At 42.3% G+C, this 15,540-nt stretch overlaps 1 protein-coding gene across 5 annotated transcripts in view; it reads right to left on the reverse strand.

The window, feature by feature from the left end:
- The window catches only part of ttc28 (tetratricopeptide repeat domain 28), an 891,459-nt gene that overhangs the window by 210,197 nt on the left and 665,722 nt on the right, over positions 1 to 15,540 (reverse strand). For all 5 annotated transcript variants that reach the window (XM_073065729.1, XM_073065727.1, XM_073065728.1 and 2 more), the window contains 2 exons: positions 3,108 to 3,631; positions 746 to 855 (listed from right to left, as the gene is read on the reverse strand). In XM_073065729.1, the coding sequence (XP_072921830.1) occupies positions 746 to 855; positions 3,108 to 3,631 (634 nt within the window). The remainder of the gene's footprint in view (positions 1 to 745; positions 856 to 3,107; positions 3,632 to 15,540) is intronic.

The following is a 15,540-nucleotide window of genomic DNA, read 5'->3' on the forward strand; positions in this document are numbered from 1 at the left end:
GAATCCATTTTATTACTCCAGCATTAATACCTAACGACTGAACCTTCTTAACTAACCTTCCATGTGGAACTTTGTCAAAGGCCTTGCTGAAGTCCATATAGACTACATCCACTGCCTTACCCTCGTCAACATTCCTCGTAACTACTTCAAAAAATTCAATAAGGTTTGTCAAACATGACCTTCCACGCACAAATCCATGCTGGCTACTCCTAATCAGATCCTGTCTATCCAGATAATTATAAATACTATCTCTAAGAATACTTTCCATTAATTTACCCACCACTGATGTCAAACTGACAGGTCTATAATTGCCAGGCTTACTTCTAGAACCCTTTTTAAACAATGGAACCACATGAGCAATACGCCAATCCTCCGGCACAATCCCCGTTTCTAATGACATCTTGATACGTACTTATCAAAGTACGTATGCAGTATACAACTCTGAGATTCTGCTTCTCCAGATAGCCACAAAACAAAGAAAACTACGGAAGTCACTTAAGGAGAAACAGCAAACCCACCCCTTCTGCATAAAAAAAGAATGGCAACACAATCATCAACACCCCAAATCCCCCTTCCCTCCACAAACACAACAAGAATATCAACTCCCAAACTAAAATATTAAGTAATTATAGCACAAGTAGAAAAGTTAAATGGAACACTTGTCCCATCATTCTCCAGCCTTAGTGATACCACTCATCCTTCCAATGAGACATTTACAGGATTTGACTCTCTTGCTGCGAGATACCTGGTGTTGTGCCTCTTCCAGGTTTCTGCTGGCCCACAGTGAAAGTCCCAAGCGATGCCTGATTTTGGCTTCATCTTCTCTCCGACCAAGCTGTTCTGCAAGTCTCAAACCTGAGCAATGAAGGGAAATCATGTGAAATACTCCAGCAAGACTTATTGAACAATAAGTGGTAGAAAGAAATCAAGTTTGTGTTAAGAGTTAGTAAAAGTAGATAGTGAGAGATATTGCATTAAGATAAATGAAACCTTTGAACACTACACACTTGAACAAAGGAGATGAGACTACAATGTGAATGAATTGAAATGCAGTTTTTTTTTTGTTGAAGAGAAAAATGCAACTAAATTCTTTCAACTAGCCCAGGCACTGTGGATTAAATCTTCAATTACTACTGACTTTTAAATCAGGTTTGAACCGTCACACTCCAGTCAACATAACCATAAAGCAAGAACTAAACTAATTCAACGTCCCTGAGGAAAATCATATAAATTGGAATGAAAAACCAGCAACTCTAAGGTGCACCTAGTCTCTGCTGTAATTGATGAGGTAAGAGGGGGAGGTGGATGCCTGTAGTAGTAAAAGCCATCGATGTTTTTCAGGAATAGTGGGCCATAAGTTGCAATACTACCTTTTAATGGCATTAAAATAGCACTGCAGTTCAACCTAATAATGTCTGTGAAAGCTGAACACTGGTCATGAATTTCAGTTCATGGTTCACAAAATCACCTTTTTATATTTCCTTATGTAATGCCACTATTAAACTAACATTACTAGTTTCAGTTATTAGCATCTTCTATTGAAATGGGCATTTAGGAACACTGTTCCAGCTACTGGAGCATTCCCCATCACCCAGGTCATAACAATAGGTGAGGAGGGGTGGAAGTGGGCTCCTGGGAGGTGAGAAGGAGCAGGGCAGGCTGGCGAAAAACAGTGCCCACAAGAGCCAAGTTCTTCATGCACAGGCATCTCAAAGAGCTTCAGGGTAAAATCAGGTATTTCTAGCAAGAGACTGCTAGGGTGATCTATGCAGGCAGGAATAGCAAATGAGTGAAATATCTGAATGCACGATGTTCCTAACTGGAACGCCATGCATTCAGAAAATGTCATATCATGCAAAGAACTTTGATTGTGGACTTCAGAAAGTTTAGAACACCAGTCCTCATAAAGCATCCAGATGTGGAAAGGGTGAGCAACTTGAAGTTCAATATATTTAGGGATCTAACCTGGACCCAACAATTTGATGCAGCTCTAAGGAAGGCACGGCAGTGGTTATATTTCATTTGTAGTTTGAGGAGATTTGGTACATCACCAAAAACACACAAATCTCGACAGATGTACTGTGGACAGTGTTCTAAATGGCTCCACCACTGTCTGGTATGGCGGGGGGGGGTTACTGCACAGGATCGAAATAAGCTTAGTCAACTCCTTCATGGGCACTAGCCTCTGTAGTATCCAGGACATCTTCAAGAAGCAGTGCCTCAAAAGGCAGCATCGATCAGTAAGGATCCCCATCACCCAAGTCTGGCCTTGTTCTCATTGCTACCATCAGAAAGGAGGTATAGAAGCCTGAAGGCACACACTCAGCGATTCAGCAACAGTTTCTTCCCCTGCCATGCGGTTTCTGAATCTCCTATTTTTGCACTATTATTAAATTTAACTTTTATATTTATATATTTACCGTAATTCATGTTTTTTCTATTATTATGTTTTGCATTGTACTGCTGCCACAAACACGACAAATTTCACCACATACGCCATTGACATTAACCCTGATTCTGATTTGGGAAAACCTGACATGCAGGAAAATGCATGTGCCCATTCCACCTGCTCCTGTGAAATCTACTCTCAGGTCTGGAGTTGGGCTGACCTTCCTTATCACAATGAGCATCTAACTGAGATGTCAGGTAAATCAGCAGCAGCAGCCTAGAAAGAACTCCGGGCCTGGAAGTAAACACTGAAAGGGCATTCAGCTCCTCAGGTAAAGGGGCCAAGAGGCACATCTGAGACTGTGTTTCAGAGTGCAGGACGTCACAGGTCTCATGTAATGCACTGTAACTCAGCAGAGACATGTTTCAGACTCCAGGTGGAAAAGCTCCCTGAAAACCAATTCTCTACTTTGCATAAGTGCTACTGTTGATATCACTTGGAGGAATTTCAAGCCAGAGGAAAGCACAGGAATAAAAGAAGTTCACAAGGAAAAGTCATAAATCAAATTCATTTGTAGTTTGACACCTAGAAAGCCAATTCTAGCTGGGAATTTTTGGGGTGGACTGTCCAAATGAATTTCAAATGTTTAACCTATGCTTAGGGAGAAAGGAAAATGTTAGAAGAAAAACGCATCAGAGATAGGCACATATTAATTTACCTTCCTGTAAATACATGACTGCCTGTGAGTAGTTCTGTAGGGCGTGATGTGTCCGTCCCAAGCTGCTGTACGCAATAGTTTTAGCCACCAGGTCATTCATTTGAGCAGCTATGCTTAGATGCTGTTCTTGGTACATCACAGCTCGTTCATAATTTCCCAAAGATTCATAGGTCAATCCCAGGTTACCATAGGCACGGCCCTGACATGTAGGGTTATTAGTTTCCTCTGCAATCTCCAAATCAAGCTGATGGTACTGCAGTGAGGTTTCATATTCTGCCATCTGCTGGTAAACTCCGCCAAGGCCACAGGCCGCATCACTTTCCAAGATTCTATTTTTCATTTCGCGGGCGATGTTTAGCTGTCGCTCAAGGCAAGAAATTGCCTGCTCGTAGTTTCCTAGCTGGCTGTGTAGGCTTCCAAGCTCTCCATATGCCTGGGCTTTGTTGGACGACTCTCCAAGTTCATGAGCTACGACCAGTCTCTTTTCAAAACACACAAGAGCTTGCTGCAGGTTCCCCATTGCCCTGGACAACAAAAAGCATAGGAAAGTTAAATACCTTTCAAACAAAAAGGCCATAAAGTAGAGGAGTTTAAATATATTTTTGTTATTAATTTCTGCACTATATCCTCATTATATGCCTTTAATTAATGAGATAATGGCTTTGGGGTGGTAAAGACTGGTTAATGAACAGTGAGCATGAAAATGCACTAAAACAGTATGAATAAAATAATAATCCAATCCTTGCTTCGGAAACTGTAAGGGTCATGCAACAAATGATGGTAAAACTTTGCAAATGTCTATAGATGTGCAGTGCAGAGTGTTTGACTGGCTGCATCACAGCATGGTATAGAAACACCAATGCCTTTGAGCAGAAAATCCTACAAAAAGTAATGAATTTGGCCCAATCCATCACAGGTAAAGCCCTCCCAACAATTGAGCTCATCTGCATGAAACGCTGTCGAAGGAAAGCAGCGTCCATCATCAGAGATCCTCGCCTCCCAGGCCATGCTCTCTTCTCATTGCTGCCATCAGTTAGAAGGTACAAGAACCTCAGGACTTGTGCTACCAGGTTCAAGAACAGTTACTACCCCTCAACCATCAAGCTCTTGGATAAATGGGGATAAATACACTCAACTTCACTTGCACATCATTGAAATTTCCCACTACCAATGATTTCACTTTAAAAGCACTCTTTATCTCATGTTCTTGTTATTTATTACTATTTATTTATATTTCCATTTGCACAGTTTGTTGTCTTCTGCACTCTAGTTGATCTTTCATTGATCCTGTTATACTTACTTTTCTAGAGATTTGCTGAGTATGCCCACAAGGAAATGAATTTCTGGGTTGTATATGGTGACATATGTGTACTTTGATAACGAAATTCACCTTACTTTAAAACAAACATTCTGCTTCTTCACGCATCAAAAATTATTTAACAAATAGGCTTGATGGTTTTGCTCCATCTGGAGAAGAGATCATGTTCTGATTGGACTTTATGTTAACACAGTAGATCAAATTTCCTGCAAATATTGTTTGGGTGAATTTTTAAACTCCTGCTTTGATCATTGCACTTGTCTATGACCAAATCAGGGATGGGTCTAACAATCAGGCATTCAGCACCAGAGACAGATGCCAAAACCACTGACTCTCATAATTAACACACATAAAATGCTGGTGGAACACAGCAGGCCAGGCAGCATCTATAAGCAGAAGCACTGGCTCGGCCCGAAACATCGACAGTGCTGCTCCCTATAGATGCTGCCTGGCCTGCTGTGTTCCACCAGCATTTTGTGTGTGTTGCTTGAATTTCCAGCACCTGCAGATTTTCTCGTGTTGACTCTCATAATTACCTCAACTATACCTCTTCCCACCCTGCCAATGTGAAAATGCTATTTGCTATTCCCAGTTCCTCCGTCTCCACCGCATCTGCTCCCAGGATGAGGCTTTCCATTCCAGGACACCTCAAATGTCCTCTTTCTTTAAGAATTGTGGTTTCCCTTCTGCCGTCATCAATTATGCCCTCACCCGCATCTCCTCCATTTCCCGCACTTCAGCCCTCACACCATCCTCCCATCACCACAACAGGGGCCGTATTCCCCTTGTCCTCACCTACCACCCCACCAGCCTCCAGATCTAGCACATTATCCTCCGCAACTTCCGCCACCTTCAACAGGACCCCACCACTAAGCACATCTTTCCCTCTCTACCTCTCTCCACTTTTCGCAGGGATCGTTCCCTCCGTGACTGCCTGGTCCACACATCCCTCCCCACAGATCTCCCACCTGGTACTTATCCCTGCAAGCGTAAGTGCTACACCTGTCCCTACACCTCCCCTCTTACCACCATTCAGGGCTCCAAACAGTCCTTCCAGGTGAGGCAACACTTCACTTGTGAGTCTGTCGGGGTCATCTCGGTGCTCCTGGTGCGGCCTCCTCTACATCGGCGAGACCCAACGCAGATTAGGGGACCTCTTCGTCGAGTACCTCTGCTCCGTCCACCACAACAGACAGGATCTCCCAGTTGCCACCCACTTCAACTCCGCTTCACATTCCCATTCGGATATGTCCACACATGGCCTCCTCTACTGCCATGATGAGGCCAAACTCAGGTTGGAGGACCAACACCTCATATACCGTCTGAGTAGTCTCCAGCCCCTTGGTATGAACATCAAATTCTCCAACTTCCGGTAATTCCCTCCCTCTCCCTTCCCCCATCCCACTTTCACTCTGCCTCCTCTTCCAGCTGCCTATCACCTCTCTCATGATTCTGCCTTCTTCTACTACCCATAGTGCTTTCCCCTTACATTCCTTCTTCACCTTTCCTGCCTATCCCCTCCCCCACCCCTTGATCTTTCCTCTGATTGTTTTTTCACCTGGCACCTACCAGCCTTCTCCTTCCCACCTCCCCCAACCTTCTTTATAGGGCCCCTGCCCCCTCCTTCTTCAGTCCTGACAAAGGTTCTCAGCCCGAAACGTTGACTGCTCATTTCCACGGATGCTGTTCGACCTGCTGAGTTCCTCCAGCGTGTTTGTACGTGTTGATTTGACCACAGCATCTGCAGTGTACTTTGAGTTTCCTACTCCTATTTTATTCATGAAGTGAATGTCATCATTATCAGTTTAGTGTGAAATGTAAGAATGTTATAGGGTGAATGTTTCCTTATAGTTTATAATCATGTCTAATAAAGTGAACAACTGTGGTAGAACATTATTTCAGACCGTTCCCTTTTACTTAGGTCAATGTTGCCGAATGAAGCATCGAGACAGTGGGCACAGCTGTCAGAGACCTCTGCACTCAAGCGATCTCTCTCTCGATGGTCTACTGGTTCTCGATTTGCGGAAACTCGAATAAGCGACGCTGCAGATTGTAGCATCGAAACAACGAGCTGTTGGCCTCCCGCCTCCCCTCTCTCCTAGGCAGGGGCGACATCTCTCTCTCCCTCACTAGTGGAGAGAGAGCCTGTCTGAGATGTTGAAGTGTTGAGATGGGCAGTAGTTTTTGATGGACCCTAGATTATGGTCTCTGGGGGCTTTGCTATTGCTTGCATGGTGGGTGGTGGGAGTTAATTCTTTTGCTGGAGCAAGTGGAGGGAGGGGAAGGGTTGATGCTTTTGCTGCTGCTTGTGTGTGGGAGGGGGGCTTTGGGGTTCTCACATTTTCTGTCATTCAGTCTTTGGGAGTTTTTCTCTTTTTCATGGACGTCTGTAAAGAGTAAGGATTTCAGGTTGTATACTGGATACATTCTCGGATATTAAATTGAACTATTAAAGTATTGAACAGAAATGTCTTCAACACAGACAAACTCCATTATATTCAAAAAATTGAATAAACATAATATATTATTTCATAAAATTAAAAGCATATTAATTATTTTATTATTATTTTATTTTACTATTTAAAAATATTTAATTATATTATTAATTATAATCAGTCCTGAAGAAGGGTCTTGGCCTGAAAAGTCGACTAGTTACTCTTTTCCAAAGATGCTACCTGACTTGCTGAGTTCTACCAGCGTTTTCTGTGTGTTGCTTTGGATTTTCAGAACCTGCAGACCTCATGTTTATTAATTATTTTATCTCTTATAAACTCCATTTGAAGTATGATAAGCATTCTGTTTAGTCAGAAATTCAGCGTGAAACAGGATCCTCTGGCCCTTCGAGCAATGCCACCCAGCAAAACCCAATTCAACCCTAGCCTAATTTACAATGATCATTTAGCCTACCAACCAATACGTCTTAGGACCGTGGGCGGAAACCCATGCAATTACAGGGATAATGTACAAACTCCTTACAGGCAATGACGGGAATTGAACCTGGATCGTCTGTACTGTAAAGCGTTGTGTTAACCACTACTCTTCTGTGCCACCTCAAATAATTTAAATTCCCAAAAGCTATTTATGAAAGAATTTTTAAATTATTTAAAAAAAAATTCAGGAAAAAATACAGAACAGAAAAAGTAGTAACAAAAAACTGTGTGTGTGTATATATATTTTTCTCTCACACACACACATACACACACACACACACACACACACACACACACACACACACACACACACACACACACACACACACACACACACACACACACACACACACACACACACACACACACACACTTAAATAATTAAGAGGCATTTACCAACTTTTTGAGAGAAGAAATCTCTTCATTTCTGCTTTCATCTGTCTTTTGGTTGATCACACTGACTCCTTATTGGGAAAGTTGGCAGGTCGGTTGATTTATGACAAAGAGTCTGCCAGTGACTACAGACACTAGTAGATTTGTAAGCTTTAGGGCTTAATGGTCTCAATCCACCAGTGGCAGATAGAGGCATACAAATGATACCGTGAGCTGCATCAGTCACTGTGTGAGCTTCTTTTCAATATCTTCTTCAGAAACTCCAAATCACATCCTCCTACTTGGTAACATGTCTTCGGTAGTTTACTGATTCTCTGTGTTATCTGAAAGTGTATTACTAACTGTAAACATCAGCGCCTCACCCCTCCTAAAAAAATAATGGTTCTGGGTAAACACAGTACACTATCAACAATATCATTATAACAAAGGATTGCACAGGTGACCTAATTGTAAATCAGCACCGCTCATTTCCTGAACCTTAAGAGAACAGAGTGTGGAGATTTACTGGAAGTTGCTTGGCCTGGACATGCTTTGTACATCTGGAGGTTATCAGAAGGTTGGAACAAATGAAAGAGAACTTAGTCTGACTTCAGTTTGGTAAATTTAGTCTGAGGAGATCACTGCTCTTTGAACTTCATTGAGGATTGGCTCATGGCAAACCCTTTGATTTAAAATTCAATCATTCTACACCAGCAAGCACAGCTATGAATCATTCTGACCTTTTCTTTTAATAACAATTATTCAATTACAGTTGGACACTCGATATTTTCCCCAAGCTCTGCTTCACTCAGCACTATATCTTAATAATCATTTATAAATGCCAGTCACTAGAGATTAATTCTCAAACAGTCACTTAAGTATTTTACAACATGTTAACTGACGTCATATAAGTTAGCTATGTCATTCTTTTTAAAAATTCCGCAAGATATTTATTTAAATTTAAATGAGCATAATAATAGAACTACTAGACTGTAGAGAAAGAAATAATCAATTGTGACCGAAAGCTTTTGAATCCCTATTAAATTACAATCTTAGCAAAGCAATAACCAAGTTGTAAAATAGTCAGCACTAGCCTCCGTAGTATCCAAGACATCTTCAAGGAGCGGTGCCTCGAAAAGGCAGCGCCCATCGTTAAGGACCCCATCACCCAACACATGCCTTGTTCCCATTGCCACCAACAGGAAGGAGATACAGAAGCCTGAAAACACACACTCGATGATTCATGACCAGCTTCTTCTCCTCTGCCCCCCGATTTTTGAAAGGACATTGAACCCATGAACACTTCCTCACTACTTTTATTATTTCTGTTTTTGCACTACTTACTGAATTTAACTATTTTATATATACACAAAATAGTTAAATTAAATAAGTAGATATATACTTACTGTGATTCATTCTTTTCTATTATTATGCATTGTATTGTACTGCTGCCACAAAGTCAACAAATTCCACCACATATGCCAGTGATCCTGATTAAAGAAATAGGATTTGCAAAAATAATTCATAATGGTGATACTGCTCTCAGAATGATAATCAGTCACGCCACAAATCTGAACTATCTTAGGAATGGCATTTGGTCACACTGGGAGACAATTGCTGTTACAGTGTCCATCAGTCATAGGGGTGGATTAGCATGAGGTGAGTCAGCAACTTATGCAGTGACAGAACTGCACAGTACGAGACTTGTTTGCTTGGGTCAATCAGTCACAGTGACAGTGCTGCGTTATCATGGGTCAATCAGTTACAGTAAATGGATTGCACTGTTATGAGGTCAGTCGCTCAGATAAAGTCCGTTTCCTCCTGACAGAACTTTGTTATCAAGGTGTACAGGTGAGTTACAACATCAGACTACACTGCTGAGAGGCCAATGACACAATACCCAGACAGCATCGTACAAATAAATTCCTACAGCTAATTCCCAAACTCAAGAGTGCTTGATGGATCATATGCTACTATAATCCTGTTGACCAGACCCCACTCAGTTCTCTGAGCCATGTACTGCTGTACAGCACAGAAATACAATCCCAATTGTTTACTTCTTCTTGCTGCCCTTATTGTTCAGAGACTTCCCAGTAAAAATGATCCCAGGTGGGAAATATTACTCAGAGGAATTACAAAATATCATGCAATCAAATACTTTCAATAATGCGTCCCAGCTGGGACCATCCTTCCCAACTAAAGGTTCCTATTGTGGAGTAGTGCTGTGCAAGTAGAACAGGACTCCCATCCCCTCTCAATTAGGGTACATATTGTGGAATAACCCAACTTCATGTTCACAGATGAAGTTTAAGGATAATTAGTCTGCAACTACTTTGGGTCTACAGTCATCTAATGATACCCAGAAACATTGTGTGTTCAAATGGTCCTGTCAAAAATATTTAAATCAGCTTGAGTGGGTATAAATGCTGCTGAATCTGGATACTTGTTAGGAGAGTTCAAACGGCTTACTTTTGCTGAACTAAACCTCAGGAATAAGATTTTATCAGAGTTACCTATGTCAACAGTGATTCTTTTGGAAACCATACATAATAAGATCTAGGAGTAGAATTAGGTCATTCAGCCAATTGAGTCTGTTCCACCATGGTTATTTTTCTCTTAACCCCATTTTCCATATAAACCCTTAACCCCTTTACCAATCAAAAACCTATCAATTTCTGTCTAAACTACATCCAGCAATTTGACCACAAAACCCAGATTCAGCAACTTCTGGCTAAAGGAATTCCTCCACGTCACAGTTCCAAAAGTATGTTCCTTGGTTCGAGACTCTCCTACTAATGGAAAAACCCTCTCCACCTCCACTCTATTCCAGCTTTTCATTATTCAGTTGGTTTCAGTGAGATGCTCCCTCATCCTTCTAAACTCCACCAACTACAGGCCCATGGTTATCATTCCTCAATCCTTACATTCCCAGAATTATTCTTAAACACTTCTTCTGGATACTCTCCATAGCTAGCACATCTTTCTCTAGATATGGGGCCAAAAATTGCTCACCATATTCCAAATACAGTCTTAGAAAGCCCCAGGAGTAAATTCATGCTTTTATATTCTATTCCTCTCAAAGTGAAAGCTAATATTGCATTTGCATTCTTTATTACCAACTCTGTAAGATTCCTTAAGATTGTTATAGCAAGGAGTGGTAATGGGGATAGGTCTCCACTACCTATTAAATGCTCCCAATGGCGTGCACCTCAAACAGCCTCTGACAACCAGGTCCAGCTCCTGGCCTTCATGTACGGCTTAGCTACTGAGCCCAATGGAAGCGTTGCTACTAACAGGAGAAAGAGCAAAGGTGTTTTACTGACACCTTAAAACCAGTTGTTTCAGGTGGATGGAGTTCATTTGCTGTGGCCGACAGCTCACCTAGGAGAAGGAAAACGCTGATCTCACAGCTCCACTGTCTTGTGGCTACACGCACTCATGGGGAAGGCTTTAGGAGTAAACCCTGAGGGAAAAATCCAGAGCTGAAGTCCCTAAGGCAGTCCTACATTGAGTTCAATGCTGACTGGCAACTCCTGTGACACTGCTGGTGCCAAACAGTATTGGTCTCTGATGTTCCTTTGGATTCATCAGATGCATGGAGAGGGAGCTTGCTACATGGGCAACAGCTTGCTCTCTATATTGCACTGCCCAGACTGCTAGGACACAGAATCCATCCCAGACCTACAGAAGCCCACTACTACTACTACTAACTCAATCTTCAAGTCAACCTTAAAGGAATTGTAAACTTGGTCTCCCAAGTCCACTTGTACCTCTGATTTCTGAGTTCTCTCCCTATTCGGAAAATAGTCCACATCTTTACTCTTTGTCCCAAAGTGCATAACCTTACACATTTTTATGCTATATTCCATCTGCCACTTCGTCACCCACTCTCCTAACCTGTCCAAGTCAAAGCACAACTACGGAATTATGGGCTATCTCAAGATCCATCCCATTAGTTTCTTTATTCTGCTAAAGAGACAGTTTTCTCTCATCTCTTAAAAAGATCCAGGGACTCACTCCAGCACACCTCATCTGCAGCCCTTTGTTACCTCAGCCTATCATTTCCAGCCTCTTACACTACTTACACTCTTCCTTTCTGCAATTGCCTATCACCTCTCCTCACCTGGATCTACTTACCACTTGCCAACTCTTGGTCCATCCCTTCCCCTCACCTCTTTATATTGGCTATTCCCCCACCCCCCCCACTCTATCCTTCAGTCCAGAATGAGTCCATTCTCGGTTAAGGGCTCCTGATTTAGGAGGGAAGTACCTGAATTAGAAGCAGTTCAAAGAAAATTTACTTAATTGATTCCTAGAATTTGGCACAGTTTGGGACAACATCATGGGTTGAAGGGCTTGTTCCTGTATTGTCCTGTGTTCCTAACTCTTTCCTTCATGAGCAGAAAGACCCAGTGACCTCTCTGATGTTGCTCCAAGTAACAAACAGCAGTCCTAGCAATGGTATCTCTAGCGCGGGAACAGGGCCAAAACTGTCCAGCACTATTTCACATTCCACTCAGTATCCAGACTTGGACATACTGGGCCACTCAGATCAAAGCTTCCCTGTACGTGAACTACATCATTTTCTTCTGCTCATCCCCATGGTAGGACCACTGATTAATCAGTATGTGTGACCACTTGGTACTAGCCTGAGTCAGGAGATGAGGAGTCAACTGCAGCAGAGATGAGGCCACGTTCTTTGGCAACTGGCCCAATTGATCCTCCTCATCCTTGATCATCAAGACTGATTACCTAAAGTTTCTAGGAGTTTGGTTTGGAGTAACTGAGGCATATAGCTGGAACTGTCTAGAATGGCGATCCCAGGTAAAACAAAAATTCAGTATGTGGAGAGTGTCACTCCTTCTTGATGCTGAGCATGAACCTGGAAATCGGCCATGAGGAGCTCTCAATGTCACTGTACATGGAGTGGGTATGGCCTATACCTGCTCCTGCATCCTGGTGGTCCCCGAAGCCATTGTCCATTTGACCTGGAGATCCAGGGTGAAGCATGTCCATCAGTTTGCCAAGCAGAGTGTCACATCCCTGGAATTCAGAAACAAACCCCAATACCTCCCTCACTTGGCAGGCAATCTTGGGGTCCTCCCTTTCAGATCCTTCCTGCACAAAGCCTTTGAGATGGCTGTGGTGTTTAGAAGCTGATCACTCACTTCTTTGTGGCCATGTTTACCAAGAAGGTTGGAAAAAGGAAACAAAATTCCTTGTTGAGGTTGCTACAAGCAGCTTTGAAACAGAAGACTTGGATCTACAGACTGTTCCCAGGGGCACGTCCTGAGGCAAACATGAACTGTTGTTGTAAGGTCACCAGTTTGGTGGAAGGTTTACTTTGAGCTGCCCGAAACTGGTCTCCAGCATAAGGAGATGTCCGTAAGCAGATTCCAGGATGCAGAGCTACATGCTGATAGACGCCCTGAACACATTGCAAAGGCTTGGTGAAGAAGGACCACATAAAGAACATAAAATACGCCATTGCATATAAAGGGTTTGCACCCACAGGAAAGAGGTACAAACTGTTTATATGCAATGGAAGAATTAAACCCAGGTCACTGGTACTGCAATAGTGTAAGACAAACCACTATACTCCCAATGACACTCATTGTTTTCACTGAAATGAATGAACTAAATTTTTGAAATAAAAAACCTTGGGTGGTGAATAAATTGCTTTACAAGCATGTCCAGATGTCTCTAAAGATTCTTTGGGAGTAGGATTTTTGCATGTGGACATGTCTTTGTCTCCAGAACTGCTAAGAGTGGCCTCTCATAGTCTCCAACAATGGACAGAACTTAAGAGCAGAAGAAACAGGAGCAGGAATAGGTCATGTAATCCGAGAGCTGCCAGTTGAACCACTGATTCACCCACTGAGTAGCAGCTAAATGCAAACAAAAACATTTAGAGTTATTTAGCACACCCTGTGGACGGTGGGAGGTGGCTGCACAGTCTGTAGTCAATCCTGAAGCCATCCAGTAAGATCCCTCGAGATCAGCGGCATACCCTTTCAAATCTCATGGAAACAAAACACATTATGCAATGTCCTCCTATCTCTCCTGATTTTGATCCACAATAGTCTCAGTGTGGAACTTTCAGATTTGATTTATATTGATTTGGGCAGACACTTGCATTGTGCAATGACTCACAGTATGTCATTGAATATATGATCGATGCCAGAAAAACTTCAGGCTTTTCAATACGGACTTTGGCTGAAAGTGCCTTGTCTGATTCTATAATCTCACCAGAACTGATGGCTAACACAATTCTGGATGGTAAATCTCAAACAATTTCCTGGTTAAAGTAGTGGATATGGCCGGTCTAGCACAGGTAAAGCCCTCCCAACCAGTCAGCACAGCCCCTTCATTAAAATGGTCCTACAACCAATAGACTCACTTTCAAGGACTCTACATCTCATGTTCTCGAAATCAGTTGCTTATTTATTTAATATTGTTATTTCTTTCTTTTTGTGATTGCACAGTTTGTTGTTTTCTGCACACTGGTTGAATGCCCAAGTCGGTGTGGTCTTTCACTGATTCTGTTATGGTTATCATTCTATAGATTTATTGAGTATGCCCACAAGAAAATGAATCTCAGAGTTGTATATGGTGACATATATGTACTTTGATAATAAATGTACTTTGAACTTTGAAGTTCTGCCAAATCCAGAGCAAGGGAAATTTAAAGGGAGTCCCCCATCTGTGCAAAGTGGTTTCCATTGTATATTAGTAGAAGCATTTCATATATTGGCATTTTCCTTTCCCCGTACCCTTTCTTCCCCCGACTATTTAAAAACATTCTGTAATGGTATTCATATGCTATTTGGAGGATCTAATTAAAGCCTCAGGAATAGTAGTACTGCAAGAATATCAATACGATATACTAACTGCACTATAATAGGATATAAAGCTTTATTAGCTCTGCTTTGATCAGGCTTCACATTCACTGTAGTTAGATGATTAGTACAGATGCTTATTCACTCATTTTTAACTGAATTAATTTGCTTCCACAGATGGTCTGAAACAAACTGATTTAGAGCCATTATGTATAATTTGGTAAATCTTATAAACCTTAAGTGTTTTTTTTCCTCTCGGCCGTGAGTGAACAATTACGGCTTGTGCACAGGCGGGGTAGAGATACACATATTGTTTGATGTTGCAGTGTTCATCGAGCTTGGCAATTAGCTCGCAGATGAGTCATCACCAGTCGAGGTGATATCCACAGTGTGCAGTCGTTGGTTTTTCCCTCTGTGCGTGCCTGCATTTATATACCGGGACCCCCCCCCCCCCCCACCCCAGTTCACTTGCCTCGATCCTGATTGGCTACGTCCTTAGTTGACCTTTGAATTCTATTGGCTCGCATTTCTTTGGCTCTTAGGCATTTGTAGATGGTGTCTATTTCGATACGTTTGTTTGCAGTGTTATCAGAAGAGATAACTTCTCTTCTGATAACTCCGTAAACACACATATTGAAATAGACACCATCTACAAATCCCTAAGAGCCAAAGAAACGTGAGCCAATAGAATTACAGGAGAACTGAAGGGGTAACCAATCAGGACCAAAGCAAGCGAATGGGGGCCTATGTAAATGCGAACACTCCCAGGGAGGAACACCAACAACTGCGCACTAAGGAGGTCACCACAGCTGGTGATGAAATGTCTGCAAGCTAATTGCCAAGCTCGCCGAACACTGCAACATCAAACGCCTCAACCCGAGCTACCAATATTCACCACCATCCTTAACATACTGTACACACACACACACACACACACACACACACACACACACACACACACACACACACACACA

The sequence above is a fragment of the Hemitrygon akajei genome, chromosome 14 (assembly GCF_048418815.1).
Source record: "Hemitrygon akajei chromosome 14, sHemAka1.3, whole genome shotgun sequence".
Lineage (NCBI taxonomy): Eukaryota > Metazoa > Chordata > Chondrichthyes > Myliobatiformes > Dasyatidae > Hemitrygon > Hemitrygon akajei.